Consider the following 19,061-nt stretch of genomic DNA (forward strand, 5'->3'; position numbering starts at 1 on the left):
AAAATAATTATAAATCATGTTCAAATTAATCCTATATTTACGAATAAAACATGAGCAATTAATAAAACAGTTAGTTCTTGTGTATATTTTATAGTAAGTGGCATCAAAGTGATAAAAGACATTTAAACAAAAGTTCAGAAGTGTAAATTCCTATTTGAAGTGCTGGAACAGCCTCTGTGTGTCTGTTTGTCTTTGCAATTGCTGTAGCATTTCATTATTATTACATGATAAATAACTTATTTAGGCTAATTATCTTATCTTTTGGAGGGAAAGGTCCCATGGCTGTAAGTTCTGGCTCTTCACATTTTGGATCCATGTTTGGATGCCATCTCACTGGTACAGCAGCGCCACCTGGTGTGCTTAAAAAAACTGCAGGTGTGGCTGTATCTGAGCAGATACTTTTATTACCGGACCATGAGAAAACGGACGGGACAAACAGATAAACCTGCTGGACAAATATGGAATAAAGTTATGTCTGGTAAACCACATGACCTAAAGTATGTGGACACCCACATGCTACAGGATGCACTTTATATGTGGGAGTGATTGATTATTGATTATGTTTGGGGTTAAATTCTAACAAAGGAAGATCTTAATGCCGCATTATTCATTTATAATTTACAGAATTATAGATTTAGTTTCAAACAAGCAATAAAATGACAATTAAATGTGGATAACTTGTCAGTAAATGACAAAACCATCTTTCTGATCTGTTTCACAATCAGCAAAAGAATGAGTCTCCGAGGGGAAGGATTTTTTTAAGCTAACCTTCCAGTTTTTTGGCACAAAACCAGGCACACAAAGAAATGTTTTTTCCAGTTTTTTCAGCTGGTTTGACCTCTACACATTTCAACAATCACCTTTGGGATACAGTGGAACACCGACTGCAGGTCATCACCCAATAAATGTGAATATACTCTTCATGTTGTTTGTTTCAGATAGGACATTTATTAGTTCTCATGTGCTAATAAAACACATAAACCCAGAAACAGATGAAAACATCTACAAAATAGACAAAAAAAATCTGAAAAACATGTGCTGTTTTGTGGAAATAGAAATTGATAAAGGACCTACGATAATTTGTTTTCAGTGCCCAAGGACAGTGTTACATTTCTTTATACTGAAAAATGCTGAATAAATCAAGCATGTGAGGCTGTGTTATGACTAAATCATGCATATACAACTAACTGGAACTTAAACATCGCAGAAAATAAGTCTGTTTTTGCTTCATCAGTTTAATTATTTAAGTCATGGTCGTCTGATTGTGTGTAAATGTGAATATCCAGCTCTAGTTTAACGAGTGCTTAGGTTCACAAACATCAGTTCAAATGAAATCCAAATCAACCACCCCGCACTATGTAAAGGATGCTGGTTTAATTAAAGTTTTTGAGATAAACAGCGTGTTGAGGGCAAAGCTATGGTCTCTGATACTCCCACATTCCTGAAAGCCTGAGAGCCTCCTCCCCACTTCACGCTTCAGCCCATCGCTTGAAAGAGCCGTCGTCCACACCACACAGCTGTTCACAGAGCAGAAGAGGTCAAGCTCCACCGAGGCCTGCACGTCTTCCACTGTGGGAAAACACGTGTGACCATCCATAGTGATATACCACACTAATGGTGAGACGTTAATTTATCCCAGAACTGAACATAATTAACCAAACTTTAATGAAGTGGGTCAGCCGTTTCTCCTTCTGCAAGATTTATAGCTAAAACACTGTTTACAGTATGAATTATTTGTTTTCTTAGTTGATATGAGGTGGTGATTGACTTGTGTTATATTTCAAACATAATGTAGGCTGGAACTGTGAGGAAATGTTAAAAAGAAATGAATGAAGACATTATACATTATGATAGGGAGTCAAATTTAAACTTGCTAAGTTAAAATTTTGACTAATTATCTCAAAAGGTTTGATAAGTTTTATTCAACATCTCATGATTTCTGTTTTAGTGTGTATTTTCATTCTATCCTGGTCAATTTCTCTGCCATTTCTTTATTTTCTTGGCATAAATTTGGCTTCCAACATATCACTTTGATGGTTTTCATCCACATGCAGTGATACAGTGACCTCTAGAGAGTCATCTGTTTTTCACACTTATCTTTTCCTTTATTTTCTCTGTATCACCTTTGGATAAACACTGATCAGGCAAAGCATTATGGCCACCTGCCTGATAATGTGTTGGTCCCCTTTATGCTGCTAAAACTCCTCTGACCCCACTGGGTCAGAGGAGTTTTAGCCCCACTGGGCATGGATACAGGACCTCTGGGGATGGTGGCAGTGAATTCTGTGGGTTCTGTGGGTGGCAGGGTGGGACCTACCTAGTTCAGGCTTATCCTGGCACATCCCATAGATGCTTAATAGGATTTGGATCTGGGGAATGTGGAACCCAGGTGAACACCTTAGCTCTGTCCGTGTTCCACTCCTGAGCAGTTTTTGCAGTGGGTCGGTGTGCATTGTCCTGCTGAGGGTGTCAACTGGCATCAAGAACTGCTGTTGCCATGGGGGGTTGGGTGGGTTGCTTGACCTGCAATGTTTAGGTGGATGGTACATGTTAAAAATCCACATGAATGTCAACACTCAAGGTTTCCCAGCAGAACGTTGCATTAAAACAAGATGTTATTCACTTCACCTGTCAGTGGTCATAATGTTATGGCTAATCGGTGTATTTCACTCTATCTTGTAGCTGTAAACTTCACATGATCTTCTAAAACTCAGCTTGTTAATCTTTTTGTCATTCTAAAACTTAAGCACACCTTCTGCACATGAGCTGAACATTTTAGAGTATCTACTGATCCAGTTCCACTCTGCAGAAACTCCCTCCTAACTCTTGGCTTGTCTCTCAGCTTGCGCATGCTTTGGAGAAAACTGCCTTCAAAGTGACCGTCCAGCCTCACGGTGAGTAATGCTGCGTCAGCACTGGAGCGGCCAAGGTGCACAAGACGGCAGTCGGTCCAGTGACAAAGCAGAGCACTAATGACTGGATCCCTCTTTGTGTTGCTCTCCAACTTTTCATTCTGACCAAAACAGGCTCAGCCACTTCCCTTCCTCCCTTCCCCTCTCTCTCTCTATCTCTGTCTCACTCTGCCATTCCCCCCACTGTGCTCTAACTAAACAAATTATTCTCTTTATCTCTGCAAGTGTGCTCTGCAGAGTCCGTCGTGTTGCTGTGTGAGAGTCCATACAGCTTTGAAATGAGGAAGGAGAGCAGGCTGGTCCGCTGGATCTGGTGGATTGTGGTGGTGACAGCTTTGTTTTTCCTGGGCTTCGTCATAGGTAAGAAACACAACAGAAACTCAAAGTGACCACAAAGTGATACTGTATAGACTGTGTTCTCTGCTGTTTGTTTTAATGACAAGTCACCTACTGGAAAATGTAGAAATGAAACTGAATGCAGTTACTGAGATGGCATGAGTAAATGCACACTATAAGGAGATAAAAACATTGTTTTGTTAGTTGATTTCTTTAAAGGAAACTGTTACAGTAACTGAACCACAAATGTGCATAGTGTCGTTCTTGAAGGTGTGTGTGAGCTGTAGTTTATCACCACTTTGACACATTTCATAGCTTCGTGCTCACAGCAGGTTGACACTTGCTGCCCATAACCACAACCTTTAAAATATTATATTGACAAGCTTCTGTTACGTGCAAAAATAACTGGACAGTGAGTTTCTGGTAGCTTAAAGTCCATATTGTGTTTCTGTCTGTTGTATCTGCTTTTGCATGATGCGTGCGTGTGTGTGTGTGTGTGCGTGTGTGTGTGTGTGTGTGTGTGTGTGTGTGTGTGTGTGTGTGTGTGTGTGTGTGTGTGTGTGTGTGTGTGTGTGTGTGTGTGTGTGTGTGTGTGTTTTGCAGGCTGGTTTTCAAGGCCCACACATCCAAACACTGAAAACCACAAACCTTCCAGCAAGTATCTGAAGGAGTTTCTGGATGAAATGCAGACAGAGAAAATCAGGGAGCATCTAAGGTAAAAACAAAAAACAAGCAAACAGAAAATATAAAATAAAATAAAAGGGATTGTTTTCTTTTAATTCAACAGCATTTTTCCATATATTTAATCTACAAAAAAGTCAATAAAATTACAAAATCAGTGTATGAATATGCATGTCTGATGTGTACTAACACGAAAAGCTTGTATTAACAGAAAATTAACGATGATGATATTATTTTTATTCATAATAATTATTACTATTTTAAGATGTTTCCCCCAAAAAATTGAATTTCACAAAATATTGCTGTATTTCACTACATTCTTTTGTGTCCCAGTTACCACAATATTGCAGTATTATTATTTATTAGAATTTTCAACAGTGTACCCCCATATGAAGCCTGTCCTTTGCAGTAGTGCATGCAATCTAAAGCAAATCATGTTACTGGGTGGATTTTACAAGAGAAGAAAACTGAACCTCCTTCCCTCTGTCCACATAAAGGAGACAGTTATCCTAACATGCACCATTTTTTGCATTCGACCAATGTCTGGATAAGTGTCACGGTTTCATAAGAATAGATTCAACAACTGTGGCGATGCTCGTATTTTTCATGCACCATCAACAGGCCAATGTTTCCACTTTTACAGCGATTCTTAACATAACACTGAAACACCAACCACCATCAGCATAATCCACAAAATGTGCCACTAACAGATAATGGGAGTCCCATAAGAGCACTGGCAAGCTTGGTTAAGTTGATACAAACAAACACACAAAAACAGATACTGAACAAAAGAACACAGAACTATACATATTTTAAAAGAATGCCAAAGGAGCCCCACAAAGTTAACAAAAGCCAAAAAAAAGAGCGCGAAAACAACAATACCGCAGCCATTACGTGCTACTCCTAGCTGAAAGTAGCCTGCTAGGCTAATACTTGCTAGCATCTGGCGAAACGGACATTACAATACAAAAAATGTACATACTGGCATCAAAAATACCGTCCTTACGAAAATATTTAAGGCGTAACTGATCATGTAAATTGTTTCTAACATCATGTGCATTTTATGATGATAACTGACCTGTGAAAACCAGGAGAAAACAATGAGACGGACAACGGATGCTGTTCTTCTTCCCTCGCTTCTGCCAGTTTTACGAGGCTGCTAAACACACTAAGCCGTCTCTGTAAAAGCTTGAGCCCTCTTGTGGCATAATCTAGGAACTACACTTAGACAAGCTTTATACAAAAATTCAAATAAAAAACACTACCATTCACAGATTTTTACATACAATTCAACACATTATAACCAATATACATTACAAAAATATGATCACACATTTCTGTGTGTCACACAAGACATATGAATTAAGGTGTGTTTTGTTGAAGTAACATTTACAGAATAACAACTTTGCTTGCATTATGTTACTCATATGTAAAACTCAGCTATTCTTGGCGTACACACAGAGTAACATTAACATTCTGCTGCATCCATCACTGCTCTAACTGTTGACATCCTCTCTGCAGGAAGTTCACGCACCTGCCCCACCTGGCTGGTACAGAACAGAACTTGAAATACGCTGAACAGATCAAGAACGAGTGGCAGGAGTTTGGACTAGACTCAGTGGAGATGGTGCCCTATGACGTCCTGTTGTCCTATCCCAACAAATCACAACCAAATTACATCTCGATAGTCGATCATATTGGCAATGAGGTACGGTACACGTCTATGCATATGTACAGTGAAATGCACATGATCGGTAAATCATATTTTGCCCACATGTAAGTTTACGTACATACATGTCTTGCAAAAACCTGTACTTGTCTCTGGTGCAGTATTGTCACTGTTGTTTGCACCCATCTATTACAGGATTAGGAAGTTAGTCATACCCTGTGGTGATATGAATTATGACACAGCTGCCAAAGTGTTTCAAATAACCATTTGGATGTGTTGTTTTCACACTGAGAAGCAAATTTAGAAGTATTTTCAGTGCACAAATTTCCCCACATTTTGTGACACTTCCATATTTTACCACTTCAAATGCTCTGATGAAACACTCCATTCTCCACACCTGCCCCCATGTGACCAAGATTTTAAAGGATGGTGATTTTCTCACGCACTGGAACAATAACATTAATTCAGTCCGAACCCCTGGCTACTTCTCAGTGTGTCTGGGGAGATGACAAAGTTGCAGCGTGCATGCAGAGATCACTCACGGTCACATTCCTCTCTCGGCCGCCTCTTCACCCTTCGGCTCGTCTGCACCACACAACTGCAGCAAGGCTAGTTCAAGTCCAAGGTTCTTTTATGGCCTTGTTGTGCAAAATAGCACTGCATGTGTCTCATGCCTGCAGATAATGACACAGCGAAGAAGCTAATAAGAGAAAAAGGATCAGGTGTTAATGCACAGTCATGTTTCACTGAATGACTACTTAGCTACTTGTGAAAAAAATGAGTCCATCGCCTTCACAGCATTTGATCTACCCAGCTATTGGAAATAACTACAATAAACTGAGGAAAAACACAAGAGATGGGAGCACATTTCTCATTTGACAAGCAGGAACTTTGGAATGTTTGACGTTTTTGCATGAAAGAGGACTTAACTGCTTATGAAAACAGTTTCCTCAACTAATAAATACTGCTGGATACTTTGATGTAAAACAAAGGATTGTATTTTGTTATCTTTTAGTGTATTATGTACGTAAAGTCTAAATCCGTAAGTAGTCCCACAAAGGTAGTGGAGTAAAATATGTATATATAGTATGTATCCTAATGTATAAAATCCTTAGATAAATGTGTTTATATTCCAGTTTTGCAGCATTGACTATTTATAGAGAAGAGATGTCTCATTAAATTCAGTCCCACTTAGTCTAGCATCATCTCATTTTTGCTTTCTCAGGTTTTTAAGACTTCCTTGGCTGAGCCGGTTCCACAGGGTTATGAAGACATTCCCAACATTGTGCCTCCATACAGTGCTTTCTCTGCCAAAGGACAACCAGAGGTACACACATGCACATAAAGAATCGTAAAGCTAAAACACACATCCAAGATCACTCCTCTTTACGTCTTTGTCTCCAGGGGGATCTGGTGTACGTGAATTACGGCCGCACAGAGGACTTTTTCCAGTTAGAGAGGCAGATGGGCATCAATGTTACTGGGAAGATTGTCATTGTCAGATATGGGAAAATATTCAGAGGCAATAAGGTGGGAAGAGTCTGAACTCCAAACATATTCAGTCATTGCACTTTTGCTGTTTTCTGCTTTTATCCTCATATTTCTTTTAGCGTATAGTGTCATATCAGTCATCAGTGCTCTGTGACTATTTATCATGACACCATGATGTCCACACAGACAGCGAAAACACAGACAAAATCTCCCATTCTGTCTGTTTGTCTGCCAGGTGAAGAACGCCATATTAGCGGGAGCGAAGGGGATCATTATGTTCTCAGACCCTGCAGATTACTGGGCAGCTGAAGTCCAGGTACAGTTCAGTTAAGCTGTAATGCAATGACGCATTTACACACAATTCATTCTTTGACCACTGCAACATCATGATTGGAGAAATCAAAAGATGCAAGAATCTATACAGCCTCAGTAACTAATCTAATCCTGTGTTCTAATGCAGTTGGTGGATTTGGCCTTTTAAAATGTGTTTGTGTGCAGCCCTACCCTGATGGCTGGAACCTGCCAGGTGGAGGAGCTCAGAGAGGAAATGTTCTGAACCTGAACGGAGCAGGAGACCCTCTGACACCAGGGTATCCCGCTAAAGGTGGGTATGCCCGTTTGATAGAGTCTGTATGAGTGTGTTTACAGAGAATCTGAGACTTTGTGCCTCCTCTCTTGCAGAATACACCCACAGATTCAGTCTGGAGGATGGAGTGGGACTCCCCAAGATCCCTGTGCATCCAATTGGCTTCCATGATGCAATTCATCTGCTAAAGTGCTTTTTTTTTTCAAAACTCTTGAAATAAACAATGCAGTTTAGTTCCAGTCAGAGCAATGCTATTTTAACAACTTCAATTTGTAAATAAGGACAAGAAACTGCAATTTTTATTGGAGTCCCTAAATGAAATGATCAGCAATTTGTATTTTTTGTGAACTATTCACCATTCAACAGGAACATGGGAGGAGAGATTCCACCCAATAACTGGAAAGGGGCTCTGAACGTCTCCTACATGATTGGTCCAGGCTTTACGGATGACTTCAAGAGCCAGTAAGTGCTTTGCTGGAGCTTTCATCCCGTCAAAGTGACCACTTGTGCCCACTTCACCCCGTGATGAAGTGATTTCCTCGTCCTTCATCTGTCTTCTAAACAAACCTCTCTCGTCTTCACTCCTCTCTTCACTCGCCGTTGTAGTGTTTAAATTATCTCCCTCCTTTTGTTGCCCTTGTTCCGATTGCGTGACCCACTGGAAAGCAGCCAACTGAGGCACAATGGAGGGCCTTGTGCCTCCTGTGTGTGTGTGTGTGTGTGTGTGTGTGTGTGTGTGTGTGTGTGTGTGTGTGTGTGTGTGTGTGTGTGTGTGTGTGTGTGTGTGTGTGTGTGTGTGTGTAGACATACGTGCACATTCTCATATAACGCTGCACAAATCGGGCACCCATATGCAACATCAGTAACGCCGCTCTATTGTGCCTTTGAATAGTAGCGACTGTGTTGGTGTTTTAAGGAGAAAGCACCCCCAAAAACCAGAACTAGAACCAACTGTCAGTTATTTATTCAGTAGAGCTGAATTTAGAGGTAACATATATGATAAAAGAACTTGTATGCAGCAGTGTGAGAGTGATGCATCTCTTGTCCCTGCACTCCCTGTCTGCTGCTGCGTGAAATCGGAGCCATGCTTGTTTTTGAGCTGCTGTGAATTGTAAAACAAACTTAAAACACTAGTCTTTTGTGAATATTACAACTTTTTTTGCAGTTCCTATCCCCAAAGTCTGCTTCCCTTGTGCTAAATATTATTCTGCTCGTCTGTTTATATCTTTCTATGTCTTTGTATCTCTTTCTTTCTGGAGTGCGTATCACTAAATTCTCAGTCTGTCTGTCTCAGGAAGGTGCGTATGAACATCTATACAAACAACCAGGTAACCAGGATCTATAATGTAATTGGAAGGATTAGAGGAGCTCTGGAGCCAGGTACAAGAAAGCAACTTACTCTAACCTTTCATTCTGCAATATTTTACACACAATCAACACATGCAACATAAATTATGTATAGATTGTAGTGTTGAAATAGCAGAATAATTTTTTAAAAAATGTCTGAAATTAGGAAGCGTATAATAAGGTAGTTCCTCTTTTAATGCGTGTTGTTTGGTGGGTTTGTGTAGACAGATATGTGATTCTGGGAGGGCACCGCGATGCCTGGGTGTTTGGAGGAATTGATCCCATGTCTGGGGCTGCAGTGGTGCATGAAACTGTCAGGAGTGCAGGCAGGCTGCTCAGTAAAGGTGAGATTCTGGACATGAGTGAATGAATAATTCAATAATGGTGTCAATATTCAGTGTGTGTGTGTGTGTTTAGGCTGGAAGCCGAGGAGGACTATAATATTTGCCAGCTGGGATGCAGAGGAGTTTGGACTGCTGGGCTCTACAGAATGGGCCGAGGTACCGCATACGCACAAACACACGCACACATGTAAGTGTGGACACACTGACAACACTTCATTATTCTTGACAGGATAATGCCAAACTGCTGCAGGAGAGAGCCGTGGCCTACATCAATGCAGACTCTGCTATAGAGGGCGAGTGTGTTTATGTGTGCAGCTCGACACCCTAAATAAATCAGCAACAGTAACCTCTTTAAGTCTTTATTTGCTTTAATTTGGCATGTTTCTTTAAATTCCAGGCATGTACACACTGAGGGTTGACTGCACTCCGTCTCTGCACACTTTGGTGTACGACCTCACCAAACAGGTGGGGAGATTTAAACACACAACTGAAACTGAAACATGCAAATACTTCTTTATGAATTCTCTTATGCTGAATTCTTTCTCCGCCTTGTCCCACATCTTTCTTCCTGTGTTTTTGCGTAGATAGCCAGTCCAGAAGAAGGAGAGGACGGAGTTTCTCTGTATGACAGCTGGCATAAGAGGGACAACTGGACAAATGATCGTGATGCACCCAGGTGCAAAGCTTCACTAGCGTTAACTAAAAAACAAAATGTACAATAATCAGGAATAAAACAGACACATTTAGAAGCATTACAAAGTTTCAGCATCTATGAGAGCAATGCTGCAAAAAATACTTAGTAGGAGACAAAACAACACAGTTTTTGAAATGAGAGAAAAGACATGACAATAAAGGACTCTGTCGCCTTTCTGAGACACTGTGTAAAAACTCCTTCCATCTTGTCTTTGCGTTATGTTATAGACTAAATTTGTATTGTGTTTAAGGTTAGATGGTGTTAAAAATGGAGTAGGCAGTATTTATAGCCATCATTGGCCACAACTCCCAAACTCTGACTTTTAAACTTTGACCTCTCCAACTATTTGTACTTGATGTGGTCTGAGAGGAAACTAGACTTCTGCCCCTCCTCTTTTAGGTTTCCAAATACCTAGGCCATGATGGGAGATTTGGACCAATCACAAGGCTGTTTACTGATCAGATAATGAACTATAAATGGCAAAAAAGTCCATGGCAAGAGTTAGATGTGGTGACTTTTCCAGGATTCCAGCTACTGCACATTTACATTTATTTTCAATTAGTCACAAATTTGTAACAATACTTCTTCATTGCAATTCACTTTGGGTCAATGTCTGTTGTTCTGTATCATGTTCTGTATAGATAACAGTGACCTGACATGTTTCAGTTTTACTGCTTAGTGTACGAAAAGTTTTCATTCTAAAGCATGCTGGTCATTCTCAGCTAATCAATCAAACAATCAAGAAATAATCAAACAAATCACTAAATCTGTGTGTCCTCCTCTCTTTTGCTCTGCAGGATCAGTAAGCTCGGGTCAGGCAGTGATTTTGAGGCCTATTTTATCCGTTTGGGAATAGCTGCAGGCAGAGCCAGATACACGAAGAACAAGGTGAGACAAGCTTCTAGGTTTTATCTGCATAAACATTACTCCATTCCTCTTTAATGTAGGTTTGGTCACGTGTTTACAGCTTCTGTGTGTCATTTGTCTGTGCAGCTTTGTTTCTATCCGTGTATACTCATAAATCATTTTATTTATTTGTGCAGTGCCTCAATTTGGATCCGGCTTTGGATTTAAACATGTTGACTGAGGATGGCCAAAGTTGCTGTTCTCTAATTGAATTCAATGCAGTCACACTGTGACTTCTGTCTTAACCTTAAGATTTAGTCCAAGTTAGAGAGAAAGATGAGGATGTTTATGGTTAATAGAGCTGTGAGCATCCACAGACTCAGTGAAATGTTTTGTGTCCACTCAGAAAACAGAGCGATACAGCAGCTATCCAGTCTATCACAGCGTGTACGAAACCTTCGAGATCGTGGAGAAGTTCTACGACCCTTCCTTCAGGAGGCTTCGAGCCGTGGCCCAGGTGAGAGGTGGACTCATCTTCCTGTTGGCTGACTCCCAGCTGCTGCCTCTTGATGTGAACCAGTATGCAGACTCACTGAGGAAGTACGCTCAGAGCATCGCACAGCTGGCACAGAAGAACCCAAATGAGATGGAGACGTACGGGGTGTCGTTTGGTGAGTTGATTATGATCCATCAGAATCAGAAATGAGATCATATGAAGATCATACGAGTCCATGTGGTGCCTGATACTTACATATTTCTATCTATTTTTCCTAGATTCCCTGTTTTCTGCGGTGGAGAACTTCACAGTTGCAGCCACAGACTTCCATGAGCGCCTTGAGATTCTCAACACAGCAGAGTAAGAGTGTGTTTAACATTTCACACATTTCACGTGTCTAAACAAACGCTGAAATATGTTGGTCTGCATTCTGTCGTTTATATATTCATTGAAATGTGTGTTCAGTTCAGACATGTGTGTAAAAGGCAGCTGAAAGCGTAACAGTATTTAATGTGTGTGTTTGTGCATCAGTCCTTTGCAGGTTCGCATCATGAACGATCAACTAATGTACTTGGAGAGAGCCTTCATAGACCCTCTGGGCTTACCTGGAAGACCCTTCTACAGGTCAGTGTGGGTTGTGTTTGACTTGTCATAGTCAGTAAAAAACAATACAGACTGATTTAGATTTAGATTTAGAATACTTTTTACTTTTCTTTTTTTTTAGATTTAATTAGCTATTAGCTGTAATTTAACAACAGAGGGAAAATTCAAAATAGCAGCCAATTCTTCAAAAACACATTTGTTTTTTCCAATGTTGCAGATCTTCCAACTGTGTGTTTTGCTGTGAACGTTGCCCCATAATGTTAACTCTGTTAGTGTATCTATCCTGTCGTACATATTCCAGAATAAAAAGGAAATATCACTAAATTTTAAACACTTTCTGAATATCTTGGTTTCCTCATACTCTGTTAAAAATGGTATTTTAAAAAGGTATTTTTTCTTTTTATTTTACAAATTTTTTTCTGTATTTTTGAAATACACAAAAATATCAATAAAATTACAAAAACAGACGGCATGTTGACATGTTTAATGATGTAATAACATCAAAAACTTGAAACTGTGAATAACCACAAAATCTTTTTTTTTTGCATAAATAGAATTATTTGAATTGGGACAAAAGACAAAAACATTCACAAATTCATCAGAATTTCACAGCTATTTAGTTTTTGTTTATTAGATGGGACTGTTAAATTCAATTCAACACAAGTTTAATATATTTCGCCAGTTAGATATTAACAGATAATGTTCTGTAATTTTACATAGATTTATTTGTTAAATGAGAATATCTTGTATAATTGAAGATATTTTTATCACAAAAATGTGGTTTTATTTATATGTAATATATATGAGTATAGTAATCAGTCAAAATAAAATAAAAAGTAAAATAAAAATCACTGTATTTTTTATGAAATAATCATTTTCTATTATTTTGGGGGATTATTTTAGGCCTCCCAGCTGCAGATTTTTTTCCCCCATTGTATTCTTTAGAGTTGAGTTTGGTGTTTGCACAGATGTTCTCACTCTTACTTCTAACAGAGTGAAATACTGGAAGTTTGACCACATTCCTTCGACTCTGAAACAGACAGCAGATACACAGCAAAGCTTCTAAAAATTTGTCACAAATTTTATCCTTTTGATTACCTGCATAGTTGCATAATCAGTATGTATGACCGTTTCTCAGTTTAATGAATAAAAAAAGTTAAAAAATCTACTGAGCACCGAAGAACTTCTGGAAAACATTTTTCCTCTTCTTTATTTTTATCCCTTGTGAATTTGTTTTTAGAATACGACACAAGTATTTCATCTGGAGCACGTCCAGTGCATTCCTGAATGTAACAGCCCCCCTCTTCTCATCTCTCCTGTTTCAGGCATGTGATTTTTGCTCCCAGCAGCCATAATAAATATGCAGGGGAGTCTTTCCCTGGGATCTACGATGCATTGTTTGACATTGAGAACTCAGCCGACCCAGAGAAGGCCTGGGAAGAAGTGAAGCGTCAAATCAGCATAGCAGCGTTCACGGTCAATGCTGCAGCCATGACACTGACACCACCTGCATGAAGAGCAGCTAAAGCAGTGTGATCTGGCTAAAGCGTTGACATGTGATGAAAGGATGTCTGCTACTTTCAACAAACACACGAGGGAATCCTTGTTTCTCTTCTGGTCACTCCTCCAGAACATGCAGACCTCAGCAACACTGTGAAAGTCTTATTCACATCCCGAGAAGTTTAAAAACTGCATTTTTGATCTTTTGTGTTTCATGTTTGTGTTTTGTTATGTGGCTGCGGTAAAGAAGTAAGTTATGTTTTTAATGTCTTCTTGTTGAATTTTTGTAATATTAGTCAGTGGCTACAAGATACTCAAATAAATCAGTCAATCCTTTCCGTTAAAATAATTCATATTGTACGTAGTGGCCAGAAGAAAAAAGTAAAACACGAGAGACATGGCACTACGTTTATTTAGAGGGGGGATATGTTTGATAAATTATTTTGTCGTGTGCTTTGTAAAATGATGTCTTCTTGTGGAAATGCAAATGGCAAATTTAATCTTTACAATGCTTTGGTGAGTTTTTAAAGTCATGACACAAACATGTCATTATGAGGCAATAAAACAATTTGACCAACAATCACAAACTGTTTTATCTTCCAGTATTAAATAAACTATTACCTGTGTGTAACGATGTATGCTAATCCACTGTGGTATCTCACAGAATGGAAAAATTAGAATGTAAAGGTCATAATATGACACCTGTTATCTATGCACTGCTTAATCTTCATTAGGGTCGCGGGGGGCTGGAGTCTATCCCAGCTGACTTAGGGTGAAGGCAGGGGACACCCTGGACAGGTCACCAGTCTATAACAGGACTACACATAGAGACAAACAATCACACTCACATTCACACCTAAGGCTCCTACGGACAATTTAGAATCATCAGTTAATCTCAGCATGTTTTTGGACTGTTGGAGGAAGCTGGAGAACCTGGTGTTAACCCATGCATGTACAGAGAGAACATGCAAATTCCATGTAGAAAGATCCCAGCAAGGCTGGGATGTGAACCAGGGATGTTCTAGCTGTGAGGCGACAGTGCTAATCACTGAGCCACTGTGCATAATCTATCCATACCTGTCCTTAATATGACATCAATTCACAAATAAAGAGAAATCTGTAAAAATTTTGTAACTTAAGATGTCCTCTGTCACAGCACTATTACTATGGCAAGTTTTATTACAGTCATAAATTTCTATGACAAAGGCTTGGTGATTATTTTTATGAGCCTCAAGGACACTTAAACATCATAATGACTAATAAACCAATTACCAATTTGGAGGTCAGATTACAAAGGACAGATGAAATACACCGCACATATCCTTTAGAAGCATCCAGGATACTTAACACAAATTACGCCTGAAATTAAATGCTGACCATAGTTGTGTCATTTAAACCATTTAAACAAACCACTACAGTGCCTGTTACACAGCCAGAAGCTGGTGGCTGCTTTTCTGTCTTCTGAGAATAAAGGCCTGGTGATGCCTGAGTAGTCAGTGTTTATGTCTGATTCATCACCATGACACTAGAGGGCAATAACACACAGCCCAGGAAGGAGAACAAATAGGTATGTAATACAAAGCAGGTTTCACCAGTTCAGGCTTTATGTTTGCTGGCTTGACAAAACCTAAATCTCCAATAAGAGATGATAGATATCTCAACAGTGTTTATCAGTGTCTTTGACACGTCATAAGACTCTTCTTCTGCACAAAATGGAAAGATCAAGTTATTTCTACGGGTAATGAGCTAATTATGCTAATTAGACAAAATGCATGAGGGAAATAGTACTATGGGTGAAATAAACTTTTACTTGGGGGGAAAAAAAGTGTTTTGGCAGGAATAAATGTTTAAAGCCATAGTTTGTTAATGAGAAAGTACTCATTAGGTGAAATAAAGCTCTAAAACTACAAGAAATTTGCCAGAAGATAGTATTTTGGGTAGAACAGATTTAGAAAGTACTTTTGGGTAGAATAAACACTTAAAACTCTAAATACATATACAGAACACAATATTTTTGGTGGAGTGAACCTCCCAAAACTGTAAGTAGTTGGACCTAAAACCAGGGGTGAAAGTAAGCCGGTACGGTCCGGAACGGCGTTCCGGTAAGAGTTTAGGTCCCGGAACGGCGTGGTACGGAGATCACGGGAGATGAGCTGCCAGCTCAAACAGTGAACCGGCCGCGGATCCCGCGACCCGTGCGAATCGTACTCGTGAACACAAAAAAGTGATGCTAAAGCATGAAGCCTAAAACATTAAGCACTTTATTTCCTACGTAAATTTCAAACAAGAGATTATTTTTGCTTGCAACCGTAGGATAATAAGCCATGACAAAGCGTTCATTCTCCGTGGGCGTCTGTCTCGCTCACACACGAGAGCGAGAGGCGAAATGCCAAACCCGGCGAAACTTTTCCTTTACTCTAAGCCGAGTAGCCGAGAGCGAATTGAGCATGCGCGGTCTGCAAAGGGGTGCGTTTGATTTGATGTTCGGGGACACTTGCTTCTGTCAAAACCAATCATTCACACAATAAATTTGAAAGCGGGCCAATGCAAATAATAAATGAAATGACAAATAAATGTGTATGTTTTGATAGGGTAATTTAAAAGACGAATTTTTGATACTTTGCGAGGATCAAAACCAGAGAGAAAGAAAGAAAGATAGAAAGAAATGCAAGAAATGGGATCCACTGCCCTATGTGAAAACTTGGCTGGGGAAAGGCAGAAGAGCAGCTCATGCAACAAGTGGCATGGCACAATGACCCTACAGAAGATGACTATTTTAGCCCACTTTGGGATATGTTGTAAGCTTCAGATTATTTTAAGTATGTTGTTCTTTTTCAAGTTAGTTCTGCCATTCCCAGTTTATACATTTTCATGTTGTTTACATTGTTGCATTGTTGCACTACAAATAAAAGCCTGTTTACATAACTGACTAGACTTTTTAAATCAATAAATGTATTTGATGAATTAAAATTATAATAACAAAATTTTTATATATATATATATATATATATATATATATATATATATATATATATATATATATATATATATATATCATGATTTTTCAATTTATCTACAGTACCAGCAAAAAAAAAATCTACTTTCACCCCTGCAGATAAATACACTGATCGTGTGCCTTGTGCTCTCTTAACAGTTTGTTATGTATATGTTATTTGTTACATTAGTGCCCTATCAAGTGTCTATTCATGTTTTTCTCTTGTAGATGAATTTCACTGCTTTTTCACATTATGGCGAGGGGACTACAGATGAAAACTAGCCTTCCGGCTAATTCTGGCTTTTTTAACCATGTGTAATCATGTGTTTTATGAAACTGTATTGTCCCCTTTCAAATAGACTAAATTGAAATTGAAATTGAAGCTATTAGGGACAAAAATGATCTCATTTAAACCCATTATGACTAAATTGTGTTGTTTAAGATTAAATGATACTGATTGCAACATGTGGCAGTCCAATTTCTCTTCAACACATTTTTACTAATGCTTTATTCTAATCTCATTTTGAGGTTGTTGAACCTGGTGCAATGAGAGCAATGGAGGAAAAGGTCATGGAAATCTATGTTAACCCTCAAGTGGTAAATGTTTCTGCAGAGAAGTTTGTCATTCAAATAGAACACACATTTGCTCTTTTTCAGTTCTTTTCAATTTTTTCAATTTTTATGTTCTTACGTCTTATCCGGGGCTGCACAGTGGTGTAGTGGTTAGCACTTTCGCCTTGCAGCGAGAAGGTCCCTGGTTCGCGTCCCGGCTTTCCCGGGATCTTTCTGCATGGAGTTTGCATGTTCTCCCTGTGCATGCGTTCTTTCTGCTCTAGTTTGTGTTTTGTCTGCAGGTATCTTTGTTCTTTGGAGTGGCACTACTCTGATCTGTGGTTACAAATCCGACCAAACTCTGGAGTGTTTATTGTTCTCGTGTTACATTTATTATCTGTGTCTGTCTGCTGTCCCTTCCTCTCTCCTCTTTACAATCACCCTAACCAGGCGAGGCAAATGCCACCATCCCTGAGCCTGGTTCTGCTGGAGTTTTCCTACTAGAATCACTGGATTTGTTGGGTTGCTGGGTGACCCACGATATGAGGTGCCCTGAGGTCATTTATGTTCTGAATCAGTGCTTTACAAACATGAATTTAATTAAACAGCTGTGTTGTTCTGGAAAGCTGTACTTTGAAATAACACGTTATTATAAATTTCAAAAGAAGTTGACATTTTATTATTGCACAATGTAAAAATATTGTTTGTTTCTGAGTAAAAATAATACAATTGCACACATTTGCAAAGTAGTTTCCAAAATACAATACAAATATTTGCAATATTAAATTCATTCTGCATATTAAAACAACACAGGGGTATATTATAGCAAAACAATAGACAGATGATGCAGCTGCGTTGTGTTTAACTGATGCCACATTAAAACAACAGCTCCAGGGCAAAGATGTCTCATTTAAATGAAATGCCTGTTGCCTTGACTCCTCAGATTGCGGACGTACAAACTGGGAAATGAGATGAGGCATCAAATTGTTCCGATCAGCCTCCACAAAATCTTTCAGCAAAATGTGAGTGCAGTCCATGTTGTTGGCAGCATGTAAACAGTAAGTTAATGCCCTGAATCGGTCCTGTAGCTTGCTACATTAGCATAGCATGCTAACATTTCTGTTATTCTAGCTCACTCCTTGTTTTTGTTAGTTTTTTGAATTACGTTAAGTATGTCCCCGTCACAAGGTCTGGATAGCTTTCAGCGCATGTGTTTTTTTCTGCCCACAGTTTGGTGATTTCAGCCTCCAGGCTTCAGCCTACTATCCCACCACCTGCTCTGTAGTTGGTTACCAAGCAAGTCCAAAGAATTTGTGCTTGTCCTCCTTGTTTTCTTTTTTTGTTTTATTATTATTATTATTATTATTATTATTATTATTATTATTATTATTATTATTATTGTAACAAAGCCTATATTTTGCTGAGAGAAAAACTTCCTTTGTTTGTCAAATGGAACGGGATGCATTCATTTTGAAATGCCAATAAACTGTTTGTTTGATGTCAAACCAAAGCGACTGATGGAACAGTTCATATGCAATTTAAATGCATTCATTTAACATTAAGAGACAGTTTGTACAGAAAAATACTTTTAACTGAGAGAGGAGTCAAACCTGGGTTATTTCATCTTTAGCTCTATTCCTGGCTGATAAGTGCAATGCATACAAATATCCCACCTCTGTTTGGTGGGATGAAAAACACATTAAAAGTCATCTCCCATGGGTATAAAGCTTTAAAACATTGACACCGCTTTGAAAAACAAAGTTATACAATAACACTGAATAAACCGTTAAAAAACATGACGAAAAAAATAGCAGAGGTAAAACAGGGAGTGATAATGAACAATTTTGAGGGGCCCACATCGGTGAGTCCTTGGACTTTATTTACTTATTTTTCCAAACCAATGCTCAGGTAAGAAGCTTCAGCAGCAGGAGGCTTAGCAGAGCCTAACGGAAGACAGAAGGGGAGCATGCTGTGCTTTAAAGCTAAATCAGCTAAATCAATAGTAAATC

The 19,061-nt window shown here is 39.0% G+C and overlaps 1 protein-coding gene across 2 annotated transcripts; it reads left to right on the forward strand.

The window, feature by feature from the left end:
- The first annotated feature begins 1,494 nt into the window (after window positions 1-1,494).
- naalad2 (N-acetylated alpha-linked acidic dipeptidase 2) lies at window positions 1,495-14,141 on the forward strand. Of its 2 annotated transcripts, XM_035951060.2 has the most exons (22): window positions 1,600-1,617; window positions 2,843-2,894; window positions 3,138-3,272; window positions 3,852-3,963; window positions 5,451-5,637; window positions 6,824-6,925; window positions 7,003-7,128; window positions 7,325-7,405; window positions 7,588-7,693; window positions 7,771-7,864; window positions 8,042-8,137; window positions 8,970-9,055; window positions 9,247-9,366; window positions 9,440-9,522; window positions 9,596-9,659; window positions 9,764-9,831; window positions 9,951-10,042; window positions 10,858-10,948; window positions 11,313-11,577; window positions 11,681-11,762; window positions 11,934-12,026; window positions 13,331-14,141. In XM_035951060.2, the coding sequence occupies exons 1-22, from the start codon at window positions 1,615-1,617 to the stop codon at window positions 13,518-13,520; spliced, it is 2,328 nt and encodes a 775-aa protein (XP_035806953.1). In that variant the 5' UTR covers window positions 1,600-1,614; the 3' UTR covers window positions 13,521-14,141. The 2 variants fall into 2 exon arrangements, with proteins under 2 accessions (XP_023132180.1, XP_035806953.1); XM_023276412.3 differs by lacking the exon at window positions 2,843-2,894 and having other exon boundaries at window positions 1,495-1,617.
- The last annotated feature ends 4,920 nt before the right edge of the window (window positions 14,142-19,061 follow it).

The sequence above is a fragment of the Amphiprion ocellaris genome, chromosome 7 (assembly GCF_022539595.1).
Source record: "Amphiprion ocellaris isolate individual 3 ecotype Okinawa chromosome 7, ASM2253959v1, whole genome shotgun sequence".
Classification (NCBI taxonomy): domain Eukaryota; kingdom Metazoa; phylum Chordata; class Actinopteri; family Pomacentridae; genus Amphiprion; species Amphiprion ocellaris.